At 44.7% G+C, this 17,612-nt stretch overlaps 1 protein-coding gene across 1 annotated transcript in view; it reads left to right on the forward strand.

The window, feature by feature from the left end:
- The window catches only part of NFATC2 (nuclear factor of activated T cells 2), a gene marked incomplete at both ends in the record, with an annotated part of 84,583 nt that overhangs the window by 18,454 nt on the left and 48,517 nt on the right, over positions 1–17,612 (forward strand). The window contains 2 exons of the mRNA XM_080627622.1: positions 7,831–8,033; positions 10,065–10,237. Of these exons, the coding sequence (XP_080483748.1) occupies positions 7,831–8,033; positions 10,065–10,237 (376 nt within the window). The remainder of the gene's footprint in view (positions 1–7,830; positions 8,034–10,064; positions 10,238–17,612) is intronic.

Consider the following 17,612-nt stretch of genomic DNA (forward strand, 5'->3'; position numbering starts at 1 on the left):
GTAGTGCTCACCGGGCTGATGGCTGTTCAGGGGAAAGGGACTGGACTCCTCCTGCTGCTGCTCCTCAGTGAAAATTTTCTAGGGTCTCTATTTCATTCTGAAACAACTGTTGAAACCCTGATGCTTCCAGCAGACCTGAGTTATTCTCCCTCTTGAGCTTGCCTTGTGTTATGGGTTTCAACATGAGGAAGAAATTGGGGAGGAGAGAGATTCCTGGGGCTTGCTTTTTTGATTCTTCTTTCTTTCTTTTCTCTCTAAAATGCTTTTTGGCCTAGATTCTTTCCAAAGTCTGGCTGACATTCAGTCAAATAGCCAGTGCTTGGGTATGGTTCCTGGACCCAAACCGGCCTCTCAGGATGCCCAGCACTAAGCCCTGGCAGAGGGCTCAGCTCTGGGGATCTGATTCAGTGTAGCCATATCAATCATCTCAGGCTGAACTGAATAACTGCAAGATGCTCTTGCTGCTGTCCCGTCCTGCCCGTTGTCAGTGTGGTTGCTCTCAAACTTTGTGCCACATCTTGGTTGTACAGTGTGATCGTCCTGGGGCTGCCTCACACCCCGCTATGCAGACTTGATCTCTGAATCCCTATATATGTACATATGCAGCAGTCAGATGCATAGTGTTTCTTTTAAACGTTCAGCCAAGGTAGTCAAAGCATCTTGAAAACAGGATCAGCTTTTCACAGGGGTAGGGAAACTGAGGCACAGAGAGGAACAACTTGTTTATGTTGCAATGTGAGGTCAGTATCAGGACAGTAGGGAACAAAACCCCCAACTACTTTCTCCCAAGAGCTGCCATCAAAGTCTGAGACCTGTATTTTAACCCCGTCTGAAAGCAGAAATCCCAGTTAGGCACTGGGAGTCTGGTTGTCATTTACTGTAAGGAGCAGCAGAGCAAATGAGATTCAGTCCTTGGAATTTTGACAAAATTGTCACCAAAATAAGAAACACTTAAAATTGAGTATAATAAAAACTCATCATTTAGCAGAATCAGATGTTCAAAGAATTATCTTTGGAGGCCTTCTTAGACTGCCTTGTTAAGGAGCAAAAAGAACCAAGGCAGAGATTTCGTTCTGGTTTGCGTTCTTTTGCTATGTCCAAAGTGCATTAAATTGAACAAAAACATGTGACAAGATTCAACTTTGTTGCTCAATGTCAGCTCTAACTGAAGCAGGCAGGCAAGCTGCTACATGATATGGTGTCTGGATGAAGTCTTTGTCTTAATTACTGACAGCTATTGATATACCAGTCTTCCTGAGACAATACAGTGAAATTTTCCATCTTGGTAGCAATATCGTTGTCCCTCCAAAATGCTTGAAATTGCTGCAATCAAAGGGTGTATTAATAATGAGAATTAGTGATCAAATCTGAGATGCAAAGCTGCTTCCACCCGGAAGGGAGCAGAGGGGCACGACAGCAGCACTGTTCTAAGCTGGGGCACATCTTCCTCTTGTCTGCTGTCTGAAAATGCTTTCTGGCTTGGAAAACAGCCTCAGGACTGATGAAGAGTCTGAGCTGGGCAATAGTTTGTGGTGTCAAAAGCTTTGAGACACGGGTTTAACTCTGTAACCTCTCACTGTTCATAGAGGAAGGTGGGCGTTGGGTGAGCTGGGGCTCCTTGCTAGGGCAGTGGTGCCGCAACCACGTGCCGCTCCTGGTGAGCTGTTCAGTGCTTTCTTATCTCCTTGTGTACAGCAGGAAAAGGGAAGCAGTAGGAGGAAGTGATTTCTCACGCGGCTTTGTATTTGCTTCTAATTAAACGTTGCTGGTCGAGCTCTGTTTTCCCACTTTTCACTACCGGCCCGGGATGGTCCATCTGAATCACCCCGGCGCTGTTCTCAAAGCTGACCACACACATGCACGCCCAGTCTGGGGGGAAGCTGGAGTGACTTCCACAGGGAGATAGCAAGTAATATGCAGCAGTTAATGGAGTAAGCCTCATGTTACAGTGAGCTGGAGCAAGCAAGAGAGCTGATTACTTTCAAGCAAATAAAATCACCAAGACTAGAGAATTCGTTCTCCAGTTTTATACTTTCCTTCTGGCAGTAGCTTGCGTTGTCTAGACAGGAAGATGTGTGCAATCAACTTTAAAGATGCAGCTTTATACTTCCCAGGGGAGAAAAAACTGAATTCCTGACAGACAAAGCTCTTTTGGGATGAATGGGAACCAAATTACTCTCTTCTCTCTAAGGAAATCAGCCTCTGTATTACACAGGTTGGTGTCGAGGCTTTTCAAAGGTGCCCATAAGATTTGCAGATGCTTTTGCTTTTGTCTTGCAAAGCTCAACACTGTTTGCATGCAGACTTTTACAAGTGCAATACTCAAACTAGAAATCCCCAAGAAAATTTGGCTCTGAAACCTGTCAATTGAAGAGGCAAAGGCAGAAGCTTACAGCACCAGTGGAAGCTGAGGTGCTGTGGCCGGTGAGATGCTACCATGCGCTCGTGCTGTTTGCAGAACGAGGTCAGCAATGCCTGCAGCAAGACAGAGCACAGGAGGACAGAGGCTTCTGGTTTCTCCCTGTACTTTGGCTGCCCATCCCTTGTGGGAACCGACAAATCACTGCACCTCTCTGCTCTTGCTTCCCCACGTAAGAATAAGGCGTTATCTTATCTCTTGTGAATCCTCCTTTCTCTTGCTAATAATGTAATTCTGTATAAAATATAATATTATCTAAATTCAACTAAATGTGTCCAAGATTCAAAGACCTAAATTCTGCAGGTTTTACTAAATTCCCTCTGCGTATACATATGTGGTATGTATAATCTTTAAGGAATTAGCCTCTCTTTCTGACTGCTGTCAATTTATTACCTGGTTATAACTAAGCAATGTTGCAGGCTTCACTTGTGCAAAGGGATTTGCTGTTCATGCAGCCCTGTGTTTTTAAACCTCATAGCCAGAGGCAGTGCCAGCTGCGCGGATGCAGGGTTTGGTCCACCTGAACGCTGGGGTAGGGACCGATTTAGATGTGAATTTTAAACTCTGGCTTTAAGTGCATTTTGAGCTGGGGTCTTAGTTTGTAAGAACTTAGTTTTGAAATAGCACAAGGTTAAAAAAAGTGTTGTTTCATATGCCTTATGTGTGGTCTCGATGGCTGTGGTTGCTGGTACTGTCAGAGGAGTTGTGTTCAGGTGGGTAACTGGGCTGCCAATACACAGGAGCTAATGTTTTTGCATGCAGAATTACACACGTGCCATTCCTGAAAATGGCACTTCAGTACCCCCCTCTCCCAAATTTGACTGGTATTGATCCACAGATGGAGTGCAGAATGAATGAATTTTATTTATGCAGAGGTGAGCCAATGATTTTAATCATGCCACACATTTCCATTTTGTTTAGAAACCAAATCGTAGCAGCAAACCAAACAAGAAAAGTCTTGTTTTCTGAATGATGTTATTTGTTTATCTGCCAAAGTGCTTTGCATTTCCTCAGGTCACAGACCAGCCCATGTCTGGCTATGCTAATATTATAAGAGTTATGCAAAAGCAAAGTTTAAGAAAAATCTTTCAACTGAAAGAAATAGGATCTTAAAATCCCAAAATAGAGTATGGAAAGGTACACATCATGTCTGGCTTCTCTTTCCCCTTGTGGCAAATGTGACTCAAAGGAGTTGGGTTTTTTCCAGCTCGATCTGTATACAGTTTGGGGGAGTTTTATTGTGACTAGGTCACCTTATAATGCACAAAAATATTTCCTCCCAGAGTTCTGTATTCATAAATCTCTCTCAGTTCTCGCTCTCTAGAAACTGAAATCCGGATGATTTTGTTCTCTTCGTGGAAAGAAGAGTGAAAAAGAGTAAAGGAACACCTTGGTGTGGGGCTGGTCCCCTGCTCTTGTCTGTGCTGCATCTCCTGCTGCAGCTCCCCTCAGGCAGCTGCAGGGCAAGCTGCTGTCCCCCTTCTGTCAGATGAGCAGAAGAGTAGGACTGAAAAACTGAGGCTTTAGAGCATTGTGGTTGTTGCTAAGGAAGGAAAGAAAAAGAATTTCAAAGTAGTTATTTAAAAATGTTTTTAGTCTTCACTTCTCTGTAGGATTCTTTAGGGGTCGCTTTTACTTTTTTGCTCTGCCAAAGAACAGATTGGCATTATGGTTAAATACTAAAGCAGCTGCCTAGCATAGTGGAGATGTTTATTGAGCATACCAGTCTCTCATAGTTCCGTTTTGAGGAAGGACATAGATCTGAAACCTAGCTTTAATGTGTTCTTTCATTCTAGCTCATGATGATTTTTTTCTATATAAAAATAACAGCACGAAGCATTAACTGATTTCTGTCCCTGCACAGTAGGGTTAGCATCACTGTAACACCGATAAACAGAGAGGTTGCATGACATGACTGAAGCTATGTAGTAAATTGGTTGCAGAGCTGGGTGTAAAACTGATTTTAAAGTTCCTGGAGCATTTCTGTGGGTTGTCCATCTTTGTCTTTTGTTCCTAAGTCATCCTGATGAGTTCTTAGCAAGTGAAAGGTAGATGGAAATGCTTATGGTAAATGATCATCTACAATATCTTTTAAAACTTAATCAATCAGCTCAAGATAAGGACACAACCTTTTATTATGGGGATGCATGTCACTTTCATATATATCTTTGTATTTCATTTTAAAGAGCTATTTTGATTTGACAGTGAAGTCATCCCAAAGCATTGCCATAATGCCATAAATTACCAAATAATTATGTTACTTTCTTCCACTGATCAAACAATTTATTTCAAATCTGGTGCTGTGGAGGACCAGAAATCCTTTTACTATGTATTTTATACCCCTTTGTCCAGCAGATGAAACAAACATTGCCATATGAACATGCAATCAATTCCTCTCTTCATTAAGTATGTATACATTTATACAGACACACACTCACGCACATATGTATTATTAGAAGACCATGAGTATTTTTGCCTTGGGAACTCATTCTATACATGAGCAAACACCACTCAAAATTACTTTTAAAGGTGGCCAGTATTAAAAACTCTCTATGTAGCCAGTTCTGTTACAGCTGCTACTGACTGTGCTCACTGGGGGCAAATTCTGCTTTGTAATTTATTATCTGTTTTCCTCCATTCCAGTCTCTCACCTAGAACTCTGGGATTTTGCTCTGCCAGGGGGGAGGGTAGAGTGAAAGCTGCTTTGCTGCCATTGTAATAACTGCTCCAGCCCAAAGGATCCTCTCGTCATCTTAGCTGGATCGTCAAAGAATTACTCTGTCAGGCATGACAATAAACATGCTCAGTTCTTAAAAAATGCACTTCTCTCCTCCCTCTCCCCTTGTAAAGACAAAATGGCTTTTGCTCATACAATGGCTTTTTATTGAAGGGCAGGAAATCTTGGATTTTGAAAGTACCATGCTTAGGATGAGTTTCAGTATGGCTCCCAGAGGACCTGGGCTTACTGTGCCTCCATGGATAAACAGGGGATGATTCTTGCATTCATGCCTATTCCAAGTAGATCTATTATTTTGACCTTTGTTGCCTTTAATCTTCCATACACTCTATACATTTTTAAATCTCCCCATGGCTGCCATTGTATACATCACATTCTTGGCAATGCTGCTTCTCCAGTACCAACCCTTGTGCTTGCAGTCCGGCTTAGCTCCTCCAGCTCCCTCCCAGAGCCAACTGGCATGTCTGCACAAAGGCTTGTACCCTGTTTTCCCTCCTCACCATCTCCTGAAGCTCTGTGTGAGTGAGTTATCGTAGGTGTCTGAGCTGTGGCTGGGCTGGATTCTGTAATTCTTTCTTGCACAACTCTCACTTAAGGCCTGTTGACTTCAATGGGGCTATTCATGTAAGCGGAGGCTGCAAATTCGGGCCCTTGGGTTGTAAGGTCTCTGGGGCATAGACCCTGTCTTTGTATGCCTTGCAAATATGTGCTAGATGAGTAATGATAGCTCAGAAGAGTGAGTGTCGCTTTACATTTGCCATACTGGAGGAAGGTTGCCAGGATTGCACTGATGCTGCATGTGGTCCCCTTCCAGGGGGGAATTAATCCTTCTATGCAAAGATACCTCCTGCTGACTGGTGAAAAGAAAAAAACCCTGGTTTAGCCATGAATACCATTAGCTTAATCTTCTTTTCTCTGATCTTCCAGTACTATTTGTTTTGTATGGCTTCATCAAGGTTTTGTATGTGGACAGAATAATTGAAAACAAATTTAGCATGTCTCAGACCATAAAGTTCCCTTTCAGCTAGATCATGGCTGTGCGGTAAATGTCTGGTTTTCATTTTTGGTTATGTGAGAAATTTAGAATGGTTTGATTTGTAATTTTGAATGTTAATATAGAAGAGGAAATTTCCTCGTCTCCTGGCCTATGGAGGCATTCTGGCTTTCTTGCTTCGCTTGCAGCAAATGCTCTTTATAAAAAGGTTATTTAGTACAGAAGAGTATGTTTATGTCCTTGAACCCTAGAGGCCCCAGTCTCTAAGGTCAACTAAGACCTCCTTGTGCTGTACAGTCACAGAGCGAAAATGTCATCTCTACCTATACAGATGATATTTTAATGCAGTGCAAGAGGGATGGCTGAGGGTGAACCAACAACTGGAGGAAGGGTGAGTTTCTAAGAGCAGTGAATCAAGACCAGTCCATCTAAGTTATTTCAGGAGAACAAGAACATATTTCCTGTTAATACCACTTAAGAATTCTGCAGACAGGGAGATTTGTAGGGTGGAGATGTAGGTACTAAAAGGAGGCATCCTCCCTGGGCAAAGAGGCTGATGAGCAGAAAATGCAATGCTGTGAGTGTTGGAGAAGTTGATGCTGGTGTTTGGGGCTTGATTTAGGGAAGTTTGGGAATAGGTGTTGATAATTGGGTAGCAAATGAGACATCAGAGGGCAAAGAGAAGAGTAGAACTTTGAAGATGAAGGCAGGCAGCTTATGTCTGGTATGGATAGGAAGCAGGAGAGATGGGAAGCTTGGTGATCTGAGCAAAGTGGGAGGTTGGAAGCACAATCCTTCTGGCTGGGTTTGAAATGGATGTGAGCTGGGGCAAGTCTGTGCCTGCCAAGGCCAGAGAAAGGGATGTGGCAGGGATCGTTAGTTTCTGAAATGTTTATACATGGTTTAACTTTTCAGTTCTCAAAATCACAGGCACATTCACTAGGTACTTCCTGTTTAAGGGAGAAAAAAATGTTATTTGTTAATACTGCAGTTGAAGTAGGAATCAGAAGCTGAGCTGAGGCAAAGACATTTTACTGAATGTTAGGCTGGACAGAAAGTAGGGCTTGCAAGTTGAGTGTCACATAGGGACTGATTTAAAGCCCCCTGTGTCAATTGGCATCTTCCATTAGCTTTGATAAGGTCTGGAGAGGGTGGATGTGAGGGTACTATGAATATAAATGCAAGCCAGAGACTTCTGTCCTTACTGTGTTTCCTGCTGACAGGAAGCAGGAATCACTGCCCAAGGCTGCAGGTGCAGGGAGTCAACACAGCTTTGCAGTTTTATCCACCCCACAGAGAAACATCCTTTGAACCTCATTTAGGAATCAGTCACTGCAAATTACACAAGTGTACTCAAAAATGTATCTTTTGAGGGGATTTATCAGTCTGTTTTGGAGACAACAAATTTCTGGTAATCAAGAGCTTGTCTGGTTTTTTTTCGTCTTGATATATTTAGTATAATAACTATTAATTGCATGTGTTCCATTATCTCCCTTCCCTATGTATTGTGGACTCCAGCAAATGCTTTTAAGAGGATGTCTGTCTCTGAGAGTAGGAGAGTCTGTACTACAGATATCTTTATCTCCATATCTGTCTATATGTCTGTAGATAATTTGGTTTCCTGACATGAAGGCATTGCAAGCCCTATGTGTGATAACAGATTTTTTAATGTCTTGCCAGCTTCACGGTTACATGGAGAACAAACCCTTGGGCCTTCAGATCTTCATTGGGACAGCAGATGAACGGATACTTAAACCTCACGCTTTCTATCAAGTCCATCGCATAACGGGAAAAACCGTCACCACCACCAGCTATGAAAAAATCATTGGCAACACCAAAGTTTTAGAGATCCCATTGGAACCCAAAAACAACATGAAAGCAACGTAAGCACATTTCTTTTTCTTAGCAAAGTTGGGGAGGATTAAATTGGCATTTGAAGTTCCTTCTCCTTCGAAGGAGTCACTTAAATGAATAATGATGCCTGCTCTGGAGGTACTCCCCTTTCCAAAGCATTGGGATGATATACAAGTGTAAGACCCTTTTTAAGAGCACATGAGCAGCAGTTACAAGCACCTAGGTAAAAGCTGCTTAAAGAGTTACCAGTCATCAGCTGACAATGCAGGTATTTTTTGCTCTTAACACCAACTGACTGTATTGCAATCATGTGTCATCTTCAAAGATAGAATGGGTTTTTCAGGGCACCAAGAAAAACAAGATTCTGATCTAAAGGCCTTTTGCTGCAGGGACACAGTGAGTAGCAAGGAGCAGCAGGCAGTGGAGGAAAGGCGTACAATTCATTTTGGATTTGAAGGAATAGAAAACATCTCTTCTGAACTCAGCCAAGTGCTCTGGCCATGAAATCACAGTCTCCTGTTGTAATAGGTTAACAGAAAAGCAAGTACAGGCACATCTTTTCTGTATTATTCCCTCCAGTTTTATGGAGGCAGAGGGATGAGGCGGGCACCAGTCTGAAACTTCAGGCTTGAATGTGTGCCAGGCAGCAAGAGAGTGATTGCTCTGCAGAGGGAAGAGCTGTATCTCCATCCTTCAGAGGATACTGACAAAATTGGCAGAGCAGCTATGTTTTTAAGCCCCCTGTTCCATCACAAAATGCACATTCTTTCTTTATACATAACCTTTTTTTTGTCAGAAAATATACCTCATTCCTAACAAGTAACCCCGGAGTAATAAACCCTTGCACACATGCAGTGGTGAGGAGCAATGTGGGTGTAGGAAACAGCTTGGGGTTTATGCCTCCCAAAATGTGATTTTAATTCATATCAAAAGAAGAAAAACGCTCTGTCTTTAAAATTGATATCAAAATGGGTTGTCAGTGCCTGTTTGATAACAGTGCTCATTGCATCCTCTGAGGAGTGTTGCTGAGCTGAAGAGCTTAGATTCTCTAAATATGAATTGCCACATTCTCTTAACATAGGTGAGTGTGTTTGCTGGGTTACACTGGACTCTTAAGAAGTTAACCTGCAGTTACACCACCTTTAAGTTGCAATGCTGGTTCAAGCAATCCTAATCTCTTTATTGCTGCTCAGCCCCATTCTACTCCCTACACCCTCCGTTACTGCAGGGACTTGGTGAGTGGGAGCAGAGAACCATTTTCTGCTCTGCCAGGCTATTGCTTTGGCTGGGAACAGCATTCCTGGGCTCTGGAGGATGACACAGTGACCTGGGCCAGGGCTGGAGAGCCCAGCTGTAGTGGTATCACCTACTTGGTCCAAGAGAAGGAGAGAACAGTTTGATTGCTGCTTTGGAGTTGAATTCAGTGCTGGCATTACAAACTGTGGGAAGATATGCCTGGGTGGCACATACAATTAGCTGGTTCAACTGCTGTGATTCCCATGGAGCTGAACTAATTTGCCCATGTGCAGGCAATAGCTGCTGTGCAGTCTTTAGACACTGGGCTGTTTGGAGAGCTGGTGGTGGGGGCTTTCATGCTCTCTAGCTCACAGAGGGCTGCAGCACAGGCTCAGCTTATTGTCTGCCCCAGTGTGCACTTCTGGTTCCAGTTCACTCTCCCTGGCCCAGTGTGCTGGGAGGAGCTCTGTCATGTTTTCCCTTCTGCTTAGCACAGGAGGGAAACAAGACTTGAGGGTTTAATGTTTGGAGAGTGGCTTCTGCTGTCACCAGGGTAAAGGCCCCCCTAGCCCTCAGCTGGGACATGCTTGGGACACACTGAGCCGCCAGGCCCAGATTCCCTGAGGAGGGGTCCAGCAGCATGTCTGGGATTTCTTCCCCTGGAATTGCTGAAATAGCAGTATCTAGATCCTAAGCAGCACAGTATTTGGAGCTACTCTTAACCCAGGGATCAAAGCAAACCAGCTTAATCCTCTTGACTGTCACCTATTTCCAAACTGTTTGAGAGCAGCAGTGTTAAGCTAAACAGCATGTGTGTTTGGCAGCATTGACTGCGCAGGGATCTTGAAGCTGAGGAATGCAGACATCGAGCTGCGCAAGGGAGAGACAGACATTGGCAGGAAAAACACCCGCGTCCGGCTTGTCTTCCGTGTGCACATCCCTGAGTCCAATGGCAGGATCATCTCTCTGCAGGCAGCATCAAACCCCATCGAATGCTGTAAGTATCTCCTGAGATTTGATCCTTCTCTGTCTTTGTAACAACGAATGTCTCGTCCCTCTGCTTCAGGATGATGCAGTGGAAAAACCCCAGTGTGCTCAGATAGACTCAAAGTGCTCTGCTTTTCGTGCACGCTGGGTCTGTGCCACCATTTGAGTGACCTGCAGCTCCTACCTATATGAACTCACTTTCCTGAAACAAGCTTTGGTGGCAGGTGGCTCTTCATGGTGCTTAGAGTTTGTGAGGACAACAAGGGACTTTGGGGCTTTGCAGTTTGTGTTGCTGGCTAGCAGGTCTTTTCTGGGAGCAGGGAGCCAGTGTGAGTGTGCATATAGGGGCATATATGCATTCCCCTTGTTTGTGTATGAGCATGCAAGCAGCCTGCCTTCCTGGGAAGGGATTCATTTTGAGTGGAGGCACAACCAGAACTTGTTATCCACAAGCTGGCAGGTGGCTGAGGGCTTTGAATTCAAACCTGGGCCAGATCCCAGCACTGTGGCCAGTCCTGCCTGCCAAAGGAGTGACCTTTGATGTGAGCTGTGGCAGGAATGCAACTGAAATGGAGGAACAGGTTTGATGTAGAGGCTCAAGAGCATCCTGGTTATTGTTTTGTGTAGATGTTGGTGCTAAAGGGTGTACAGCTCAGGAGGCTGCAGCTGAAGCAGGGAAAGCCTGGGTTGTTCTGGTATTCCCCTGAGGGATAGAAGAAACCCTGAGGTTTGATTTGAGGGGCAAATCCTATCGGTGTGTAAGCTGAGAAACCTGCACCTCCCACTCATTTCAATATATAGGATCCTGAGAAAGGGGCCTCTGATGAGGTGCTCCCTGTGTCACAGTCATTTCTGGAAGGGCTCTACCCGCTTTGCTGGTTCATATGCATCCTGTGATGCTTTTTGTTGGTAAATGGCACCTTTTCAGCGGTTTGGGGAATTCACAAATACACAATGAACGGTTTTCCTCTCCCTTTGCTAAATGACTCACCCTTTTAGCAGAACCTATCTTGCTGTAAGCCATGTGAAGAAAGTCATTGAAGAGTTTCTCATGTGTGAGTTCTATTTATTGAGATGCAGGCTTTACTTAAATAACTGCTTAGAATAAGAGAGGAGCCAATTTTGGATGGGAAATCAAGAGAAATTGTGGTTAGTGAATTACTGATGGCAGCTTTTTAAAAATCAGTATAAATGAATAAAACAAGGCAAGGCTAAGGCAAGGATGATGGATATGTATGATCTTTTGGCAATGTTTATGAGAAGATACTATCAGACCATTTTAGCAGCTGAGTGAAGTCTTTGGGCACTGTGATGGGGAAAGGAGTGGGAGTAGCCACCACCTTTCTCCATAGGAAAGAGTTATGATCCTGTATGGGACCAGATGGCTTAAACAATAGTGGCCTCCACCCCAAACATGTCCCTGCTGAAACAAAGGCCCATTTGCTAAAGGAAACATTCAGTAAACTGCAGCTTCTGAGGATGGGAAGGCAATTGTGGCAAAGGATCACCTGGTTTCTGCCTCGATTTCTTTTCTGAGTGGAAACAGCTCATTCCTGCCTGAAATGGGGAGCTACTTGGGTAGGGACACTCGAGGTGTAACTCAGACATACAGGAAAACAGCACAAGCCCAGAGCAGAGGGTGGATGGTCCCTGGCTCATGCAGGGAGCCCTGCAGATCACACCCCAAATATGAGTTAGCCAGGCATTTCTGAGACCCTTCCACAACTGCGCTTGCTATTTGTGCCCATCACCAAAGAGCATTCAAGCAGAAATCTGGTCACGGTTTTTCTGAACTGTATGTGCACACCTCATTTGCTGTGCAATGACTGCTATTTGCAGTGGCTTGGTTAAGATGTCCAGGCGTTTGCTTTGATGAGTCTCGGGGGCATAAAAAAGAGCCAAGTGTGGAGATACCAGGATCTTGGTTTTATTGGCTTGGTTTTATGTTTTGTATAATTAAAATATGAAAATGTTGGTTGCACAGAGGACAGCAAAGCTCCTGCAAGAAAAAAGTGCTTGTTCCCCAAGGGGAAAAAAGCAAAGAAGTTTTATTTGTGTAGTACTGGTTATAGTGGCAATTTGGAGAGATAAGGTAAGGACTGTTCATTTCTGAGCTCATGGAAGCAGAGTATAAAGTGATCTGGAGTAATAAGCTGCTTGCATTTAGTGTGTATGTTGCGTATTTAGCCACATTTTTGCATTTCAGTATGACTTCCTGATCTCAGCCCAGTTCTGGGAAGTTGGTTAAAAACATCAGTTGGTTCAGCCAGCATTAGTAATGCAGGCTAAGCCACCCTAGAGACGATAATCTCAGTTCCTCCCAGACAATCCGCACATGTTGCGGAGTTCAGACTCAGGTAAGCTCAGGTGCTCTGCTAAGAAGGGGCTTTCTCCTTGTGTCCCACTTCCCACCTTTGTGTGCTGCTGGGATTCTCCTTTTTCGCCTTTGTTTGCTTTTCCTTTTGGCCACCTGGGAATCCCTTATCCTCAGGGACTGTCCCGTAAGATCTCTCCTGTCTGGTAGTTGTTAATAATATCCCGCTGGGAAAGCCCTAGTAAGTAGCAGATTCAAGATAACTGGCCGTTTCCCTACCAGTGGGGTTCCCCCGAGAGCACTGTTGCTACCAACAGAATATCTGAGTGCTCTCCTCAGCAGAAGCTGATCCTGGCTAAAAGCTCCCACTGGTGTCAGCAGATCATTAGCTGCAATGAAGCAAGAACTGTGAAGTATCTGCTTTTCACAGGGCGATTTGGTTCCACCTCATCTGTGTCACATTCAGCACTTGACAGGTTTTAGGAGGGGATTTCACAGGTTCAAAGCATCATCCGGAGCCAGTTCCTCCCCAGGCAGCTGTGTGGGAGGACCAAGGAGGTGATATGTTGTTAAACGATCAGTTATGCCTTAAAACGGACCTCATATCCAGACAAGCCTCCATATTCAGCAGCTCGTAGCTTTTTTCTCCTGTTGCCTGTTGATTCGTTCTGAAGCCACTGAGGAGGCAAAGGCATTTGAAAGCCCTCTGATAATTGTAGCAACAGGTTGTCTATTAGTTAGGGATAAAAAGCCACTGTCCTGTAGGTGTGGTGCTGGAAAAGTGAGAAGAATCCCTTCTCCTGAGTGTTGCTCTGTGCTGAAACGGCAACAAGCCCTATAGGCACTGTGTGAGATGTCCCTGGGATCCAGAGCTGATGGGTCTGTGTAGCAGTGTGTTGCTTGGCCCAGCTCCTCTCTACACCTTGGTGCTATTAGTCACAGTGCAGTCGTGCGGGGCTGGGCTTTAGGCATAAGCCAGCTTGTGTAGATAAGCTCTTGCTGGGCCAGGCAGGGCTATTGCAGAGCTGCTGTCACAGAAGGTGATGAAATCGCATGTGTTCAAATACCTTCAAATACAGCCCTAATAACAACAAGCCACTTGGTAAATCGCCCAAGGAGGGGTTTGCTGCTTGCAGACCTGATCATTGCTTTCAAACCATTAAGGAAATTTCTGTAACTAGTAATTTGCTCTGATTTGCCCTTCACTATGACCTGAAACTCATTTCTTTATGAGTGATTATCTGGAGTTATGTTTCTACTCGTCGGCTGAAACACCCATGGAGCAGAGAAGGAGCAGTATTGAAGGGAGTTCAGAGCAGCCACATAAGCACCAGGAAGGTAGCTTGGTTTACTCCATGCTGTCAGCAACCAAAAACTGCTTCATGTGAGTGTCTGTGAGATGCGGGTGTAAGGCTTAGGAGTTGTCATCCACACTCTGTGATGGTTTTTATTCTAATGGATCCTGGTTAACTCTTCCCTTGTTTTGAGTAAAGCTGTGTTTGCTGATACTAAGCTGTGCTCATAAATCCCTGAAAATGCAAACAATTGCACTTGGCATGAGAGAAGGAGTCTAAAATCTTGTTCTTGTAATAGAATCCCAAGGTGGTAAAAAAACAAAACAAACAAACCTCATTGCTAAAGAACTGTGTGTCCATCTGAGGAATTTAAATAGTTTCTATTATTGACCATATTTTGTTCCACTAAATCGGGTCAAATATCTTATTTCCCTTTAATCAATTTCCCTGGAAGTTTCCTTTATTTTTCTCTCCTTCTAGTAGATTTTCCCATAATATTAGACAATCTGACCCTATGATATGTGACACATTAATAACTACAGAGGAAAGAGCTAGTCATGTAGAAGAATGTTGTCTTGGCAAACCAGCGAATGCTTTTCCTTGGCTGGGAGTTGTGCTGGTTGGAATACAATGGCAAGCGAGAAGGAGCCCTAGTTTACTAAGATAAAAAAATAGAAACGAATGATCTCTTTGCACTTGTGAGACCCATTTGCAAATTTAACCATAACCACGATTATTATGTGAGTAGAATGGTTTCCAGCTGAATTAAAGGAATTTCTGTTGCCTCTTTCATTTCAACTGCCAGGCAGTCACACAGTTTGCCCTAAATACAGCTGCCACAAAACCCGGTGCTTTTCCTAAAGTGAAAATATTCTCTCTTACAGCACAGAATTTGAAAGCTAATTCTGACGACATGTGCCACTTTTAATGTGCACCCAAAATATTTCAGTCTGGAAGGTCTGAGTCAGACAAAAGGAATATGCCCGCCCTTTTTGCAGCCTGCAAGCCTTGCTATGAGGATGAGCTCCTGTTTACTTCTTGTCTTAGCAGTATCACAGTTGGTAAAAGCAAGCACCCCAGCGTAATACACAGAGCATGGATTTCTGAGCATAACTGAAGCTCATCACATCTCCTCCGCAAGGGATTAAAGGGAAATGCTGTGCGTACCCGCAGAGATGATTGACAGAGAAGTGAACCGAGGCCATGGTTTTCCTGTCATTAATCACACGCTGGTTTGGTGAGCTGGCTGCAGTTCATAGAAAGTATCATAGTTATCTGACACTGCTGCCATCAATGGTTGTCACTCCTCCTTTGCAGGGACATCGTAAATTATGTGCAGAGAGAGAGATGGAGAAAAGCCCTCTATTTTTGGTGCTTTTTTTCTTGGATGGCTCTACACAAACTGCTGGCAACAAATTGGAGACTGTTGTCGTTCATCCTGGGTTCTTCTTTTCATAGCATTTAGATTTTCAAGGTTCCCCATCTAATCACAAGGATTGGAAATTTGCTTTATTTACTTGATTCTCACCTAAGCATTCCACTGCCCCATACACCTACCAGGAGGTAAATCATCCCATCCCTCCAATTAGAAGATTGCTGCTCTCCAGGGTGCATTACTGATGTCTGTCTGTCTGCCTGCTGGAGATGTCTTCTGTCCTTGGTCTCTCATACTGCAGCTCCCCAGCCTTTGCCTCTCCTCCCACAAAAGAGCTCAGGGTGCTTCTGCATGCGATGAATGGGATCAACGTCTCTGAGGACATTAATATGTTGGATAAGCATTGGGCACAGGAGTTCTGCTCCTATCCATCCTACCCCAGACAGGCAGGTTGTGGTAATTAAACACAGTGTGACAGGAGGAATGAAATATTTACTTTGGCTCATTCAGGTTTGCACTGAGGTGGAAGAATTAATCCCACTACAAATTACACCTCTGCTATTGCTTTTAGGGTTTGGGAGGGGGATGGTGTTAGCAGTAGACATCCAGCTCTATCTGCTCTTCCCAGATCCAACAGAAATCAGTGTCTGGAGCCAAGAGCCGTTGGGGGTTTGGAAAGACAAGTCAGGAGTGGTGAGTCACGGCTTGAAGGCTTCCAGCAAGCTGGGATGAGCTGGGGCTGCCCTGGGCAGTGCAAGGGCAGGGGGGGGTCCAAAGAGGGACCTGGGCATGTGGCCTGGGGAGACTGCTGCACTGGGGTGCAAGACTGCACCTCTTTTAGGTTAGCCACGTTTTTGAGTTTACTTGGCTTGTGATACAGTTAGAGGTAATGAGAGGTGATGCTAGCTTTGTCCTCACTGAGCTGCAGGTGAGCCTCAGTCCTCCCTGTGATTGCCCAGGGTAAGTTCTCTCCTTAACTCTGGTCAGCTATGGGGAAAGCTAAAACAGGTAAAGCTAAGCTCTGGATTCAGTGTTGCAGCTGTCAGAAAGACACTGTGGAGCATATTTCATTCTAGCAGCTATTCTTTGGCTTCTGTCTACACAGAGGTTTGCATGGAGGCTTTAAGACACTCTGCAGAAGGTGGCACTGAGATAGTGCACTGATAGATGGAGGCTGTAGAGTATCTCTGCTCTGGAAGTGTTGGTCAGACGGTGCAGAGTTCACAAGCCTGTTCCTCCCGAGAGGAAGATCACATCAGTGTTTTTGCTTTGCCTGCACTACCCAATCTATCGTTCCTATTGCACACGTGGGGAGAGATTGCCGAGACGGTTCCTCTCTGGAGGCTGTTAAGAGACATTTAGCTTCAGCTAAGACTCCTCATAAAAGGAGTCAGCTTTTGGGCAAGACAAGGCAGTGCCTGGAAGCCCTCCAAGCTGGTAGAAAGAAACACACTGCTCAGGCAGAGCTAGAACTGCTCGTCCCAGGAGGTGTGTGCAAGAGGAGCGCTGATGGGGAGAGCTGGGCAGCACGGGGGGCAAAGGGGATCTCAGGTGGAGCTGGGATTACCTAAGGAGCGCATTAGGGAATACAACTGAGGTTCTCACTTGGAACCTGGTAGCAGCAATGGATAACACTGTCCTGGAGGAGATGTGGAGCTGCAACAGACTTATCCAAGTAATCAGTTGTTTCAAGATATCCCTTCTTTTCCCCAGAAGCCAAATAGTCTCTCTGCTGAAAAAGGAGCAGTTATGGATGCTGCAGGCAGGTGGGAAGCAAGAAACACCTTCACCCTGCTGTGGCACACTTCCTTACAGTCAGCCTATAGGTTTGTGTGTCCCATGTGAAGAGTTCAGCCTGCTGACCCAGAGGTTTAGGCCATCTTAACTTTTGCCCCACATGCTGGCATAGGGAAAGGGGACAAAGGCTTAACCTTTGAGTTAAGGTGAGCCTGGGTGGGCTGTGGGCAGTGGCGGCAGGGCAAGTAGCTGCTTCCATCCCAGGTTGAGGGTCGCTGGGGGTGGGCAGTGCTCTGAGACAGCAGCTCCCTTTCTTCTCTTGTGTCGCTGCATGTATTGTATTTCTTGGCACCATGTGTCCATGACATCTTGATTTGCAGACAGTCAAATAAAATAGAAGAATAATGTCCCCTGTTAATAGGTCGACACACTGCTTCGGGCCAAGTGTGAGTATTTCTATAGCATTTGCTTTGCTGCCTTATGTCAGTAACTGTTGCCATTGAAAGTAAACACCCCAACTGGTTAAATCAACAAGGTTTTGTTTATTCAATGCTCATAAACTCCAGTAGCTGTAGGTCACTTTATGAAGTGCCAACCCCTGGGGGAAGAGAAGGAATAGTGTGAAATTACTGCATGCAGTCCACCCATCATGAGCTTTAGAGGA

Source organism: Psittacula echo (assembly GCF_963264785.1).
Source record: "Psittacula echo genome assembly, chromosome: 12".
Classification (NCBI taxonomy): Eukaryota; Metazoa; Chordata; class Aves; order Psittaciformes; family Psittacidae; genus Psittacula; species Psittacula echo.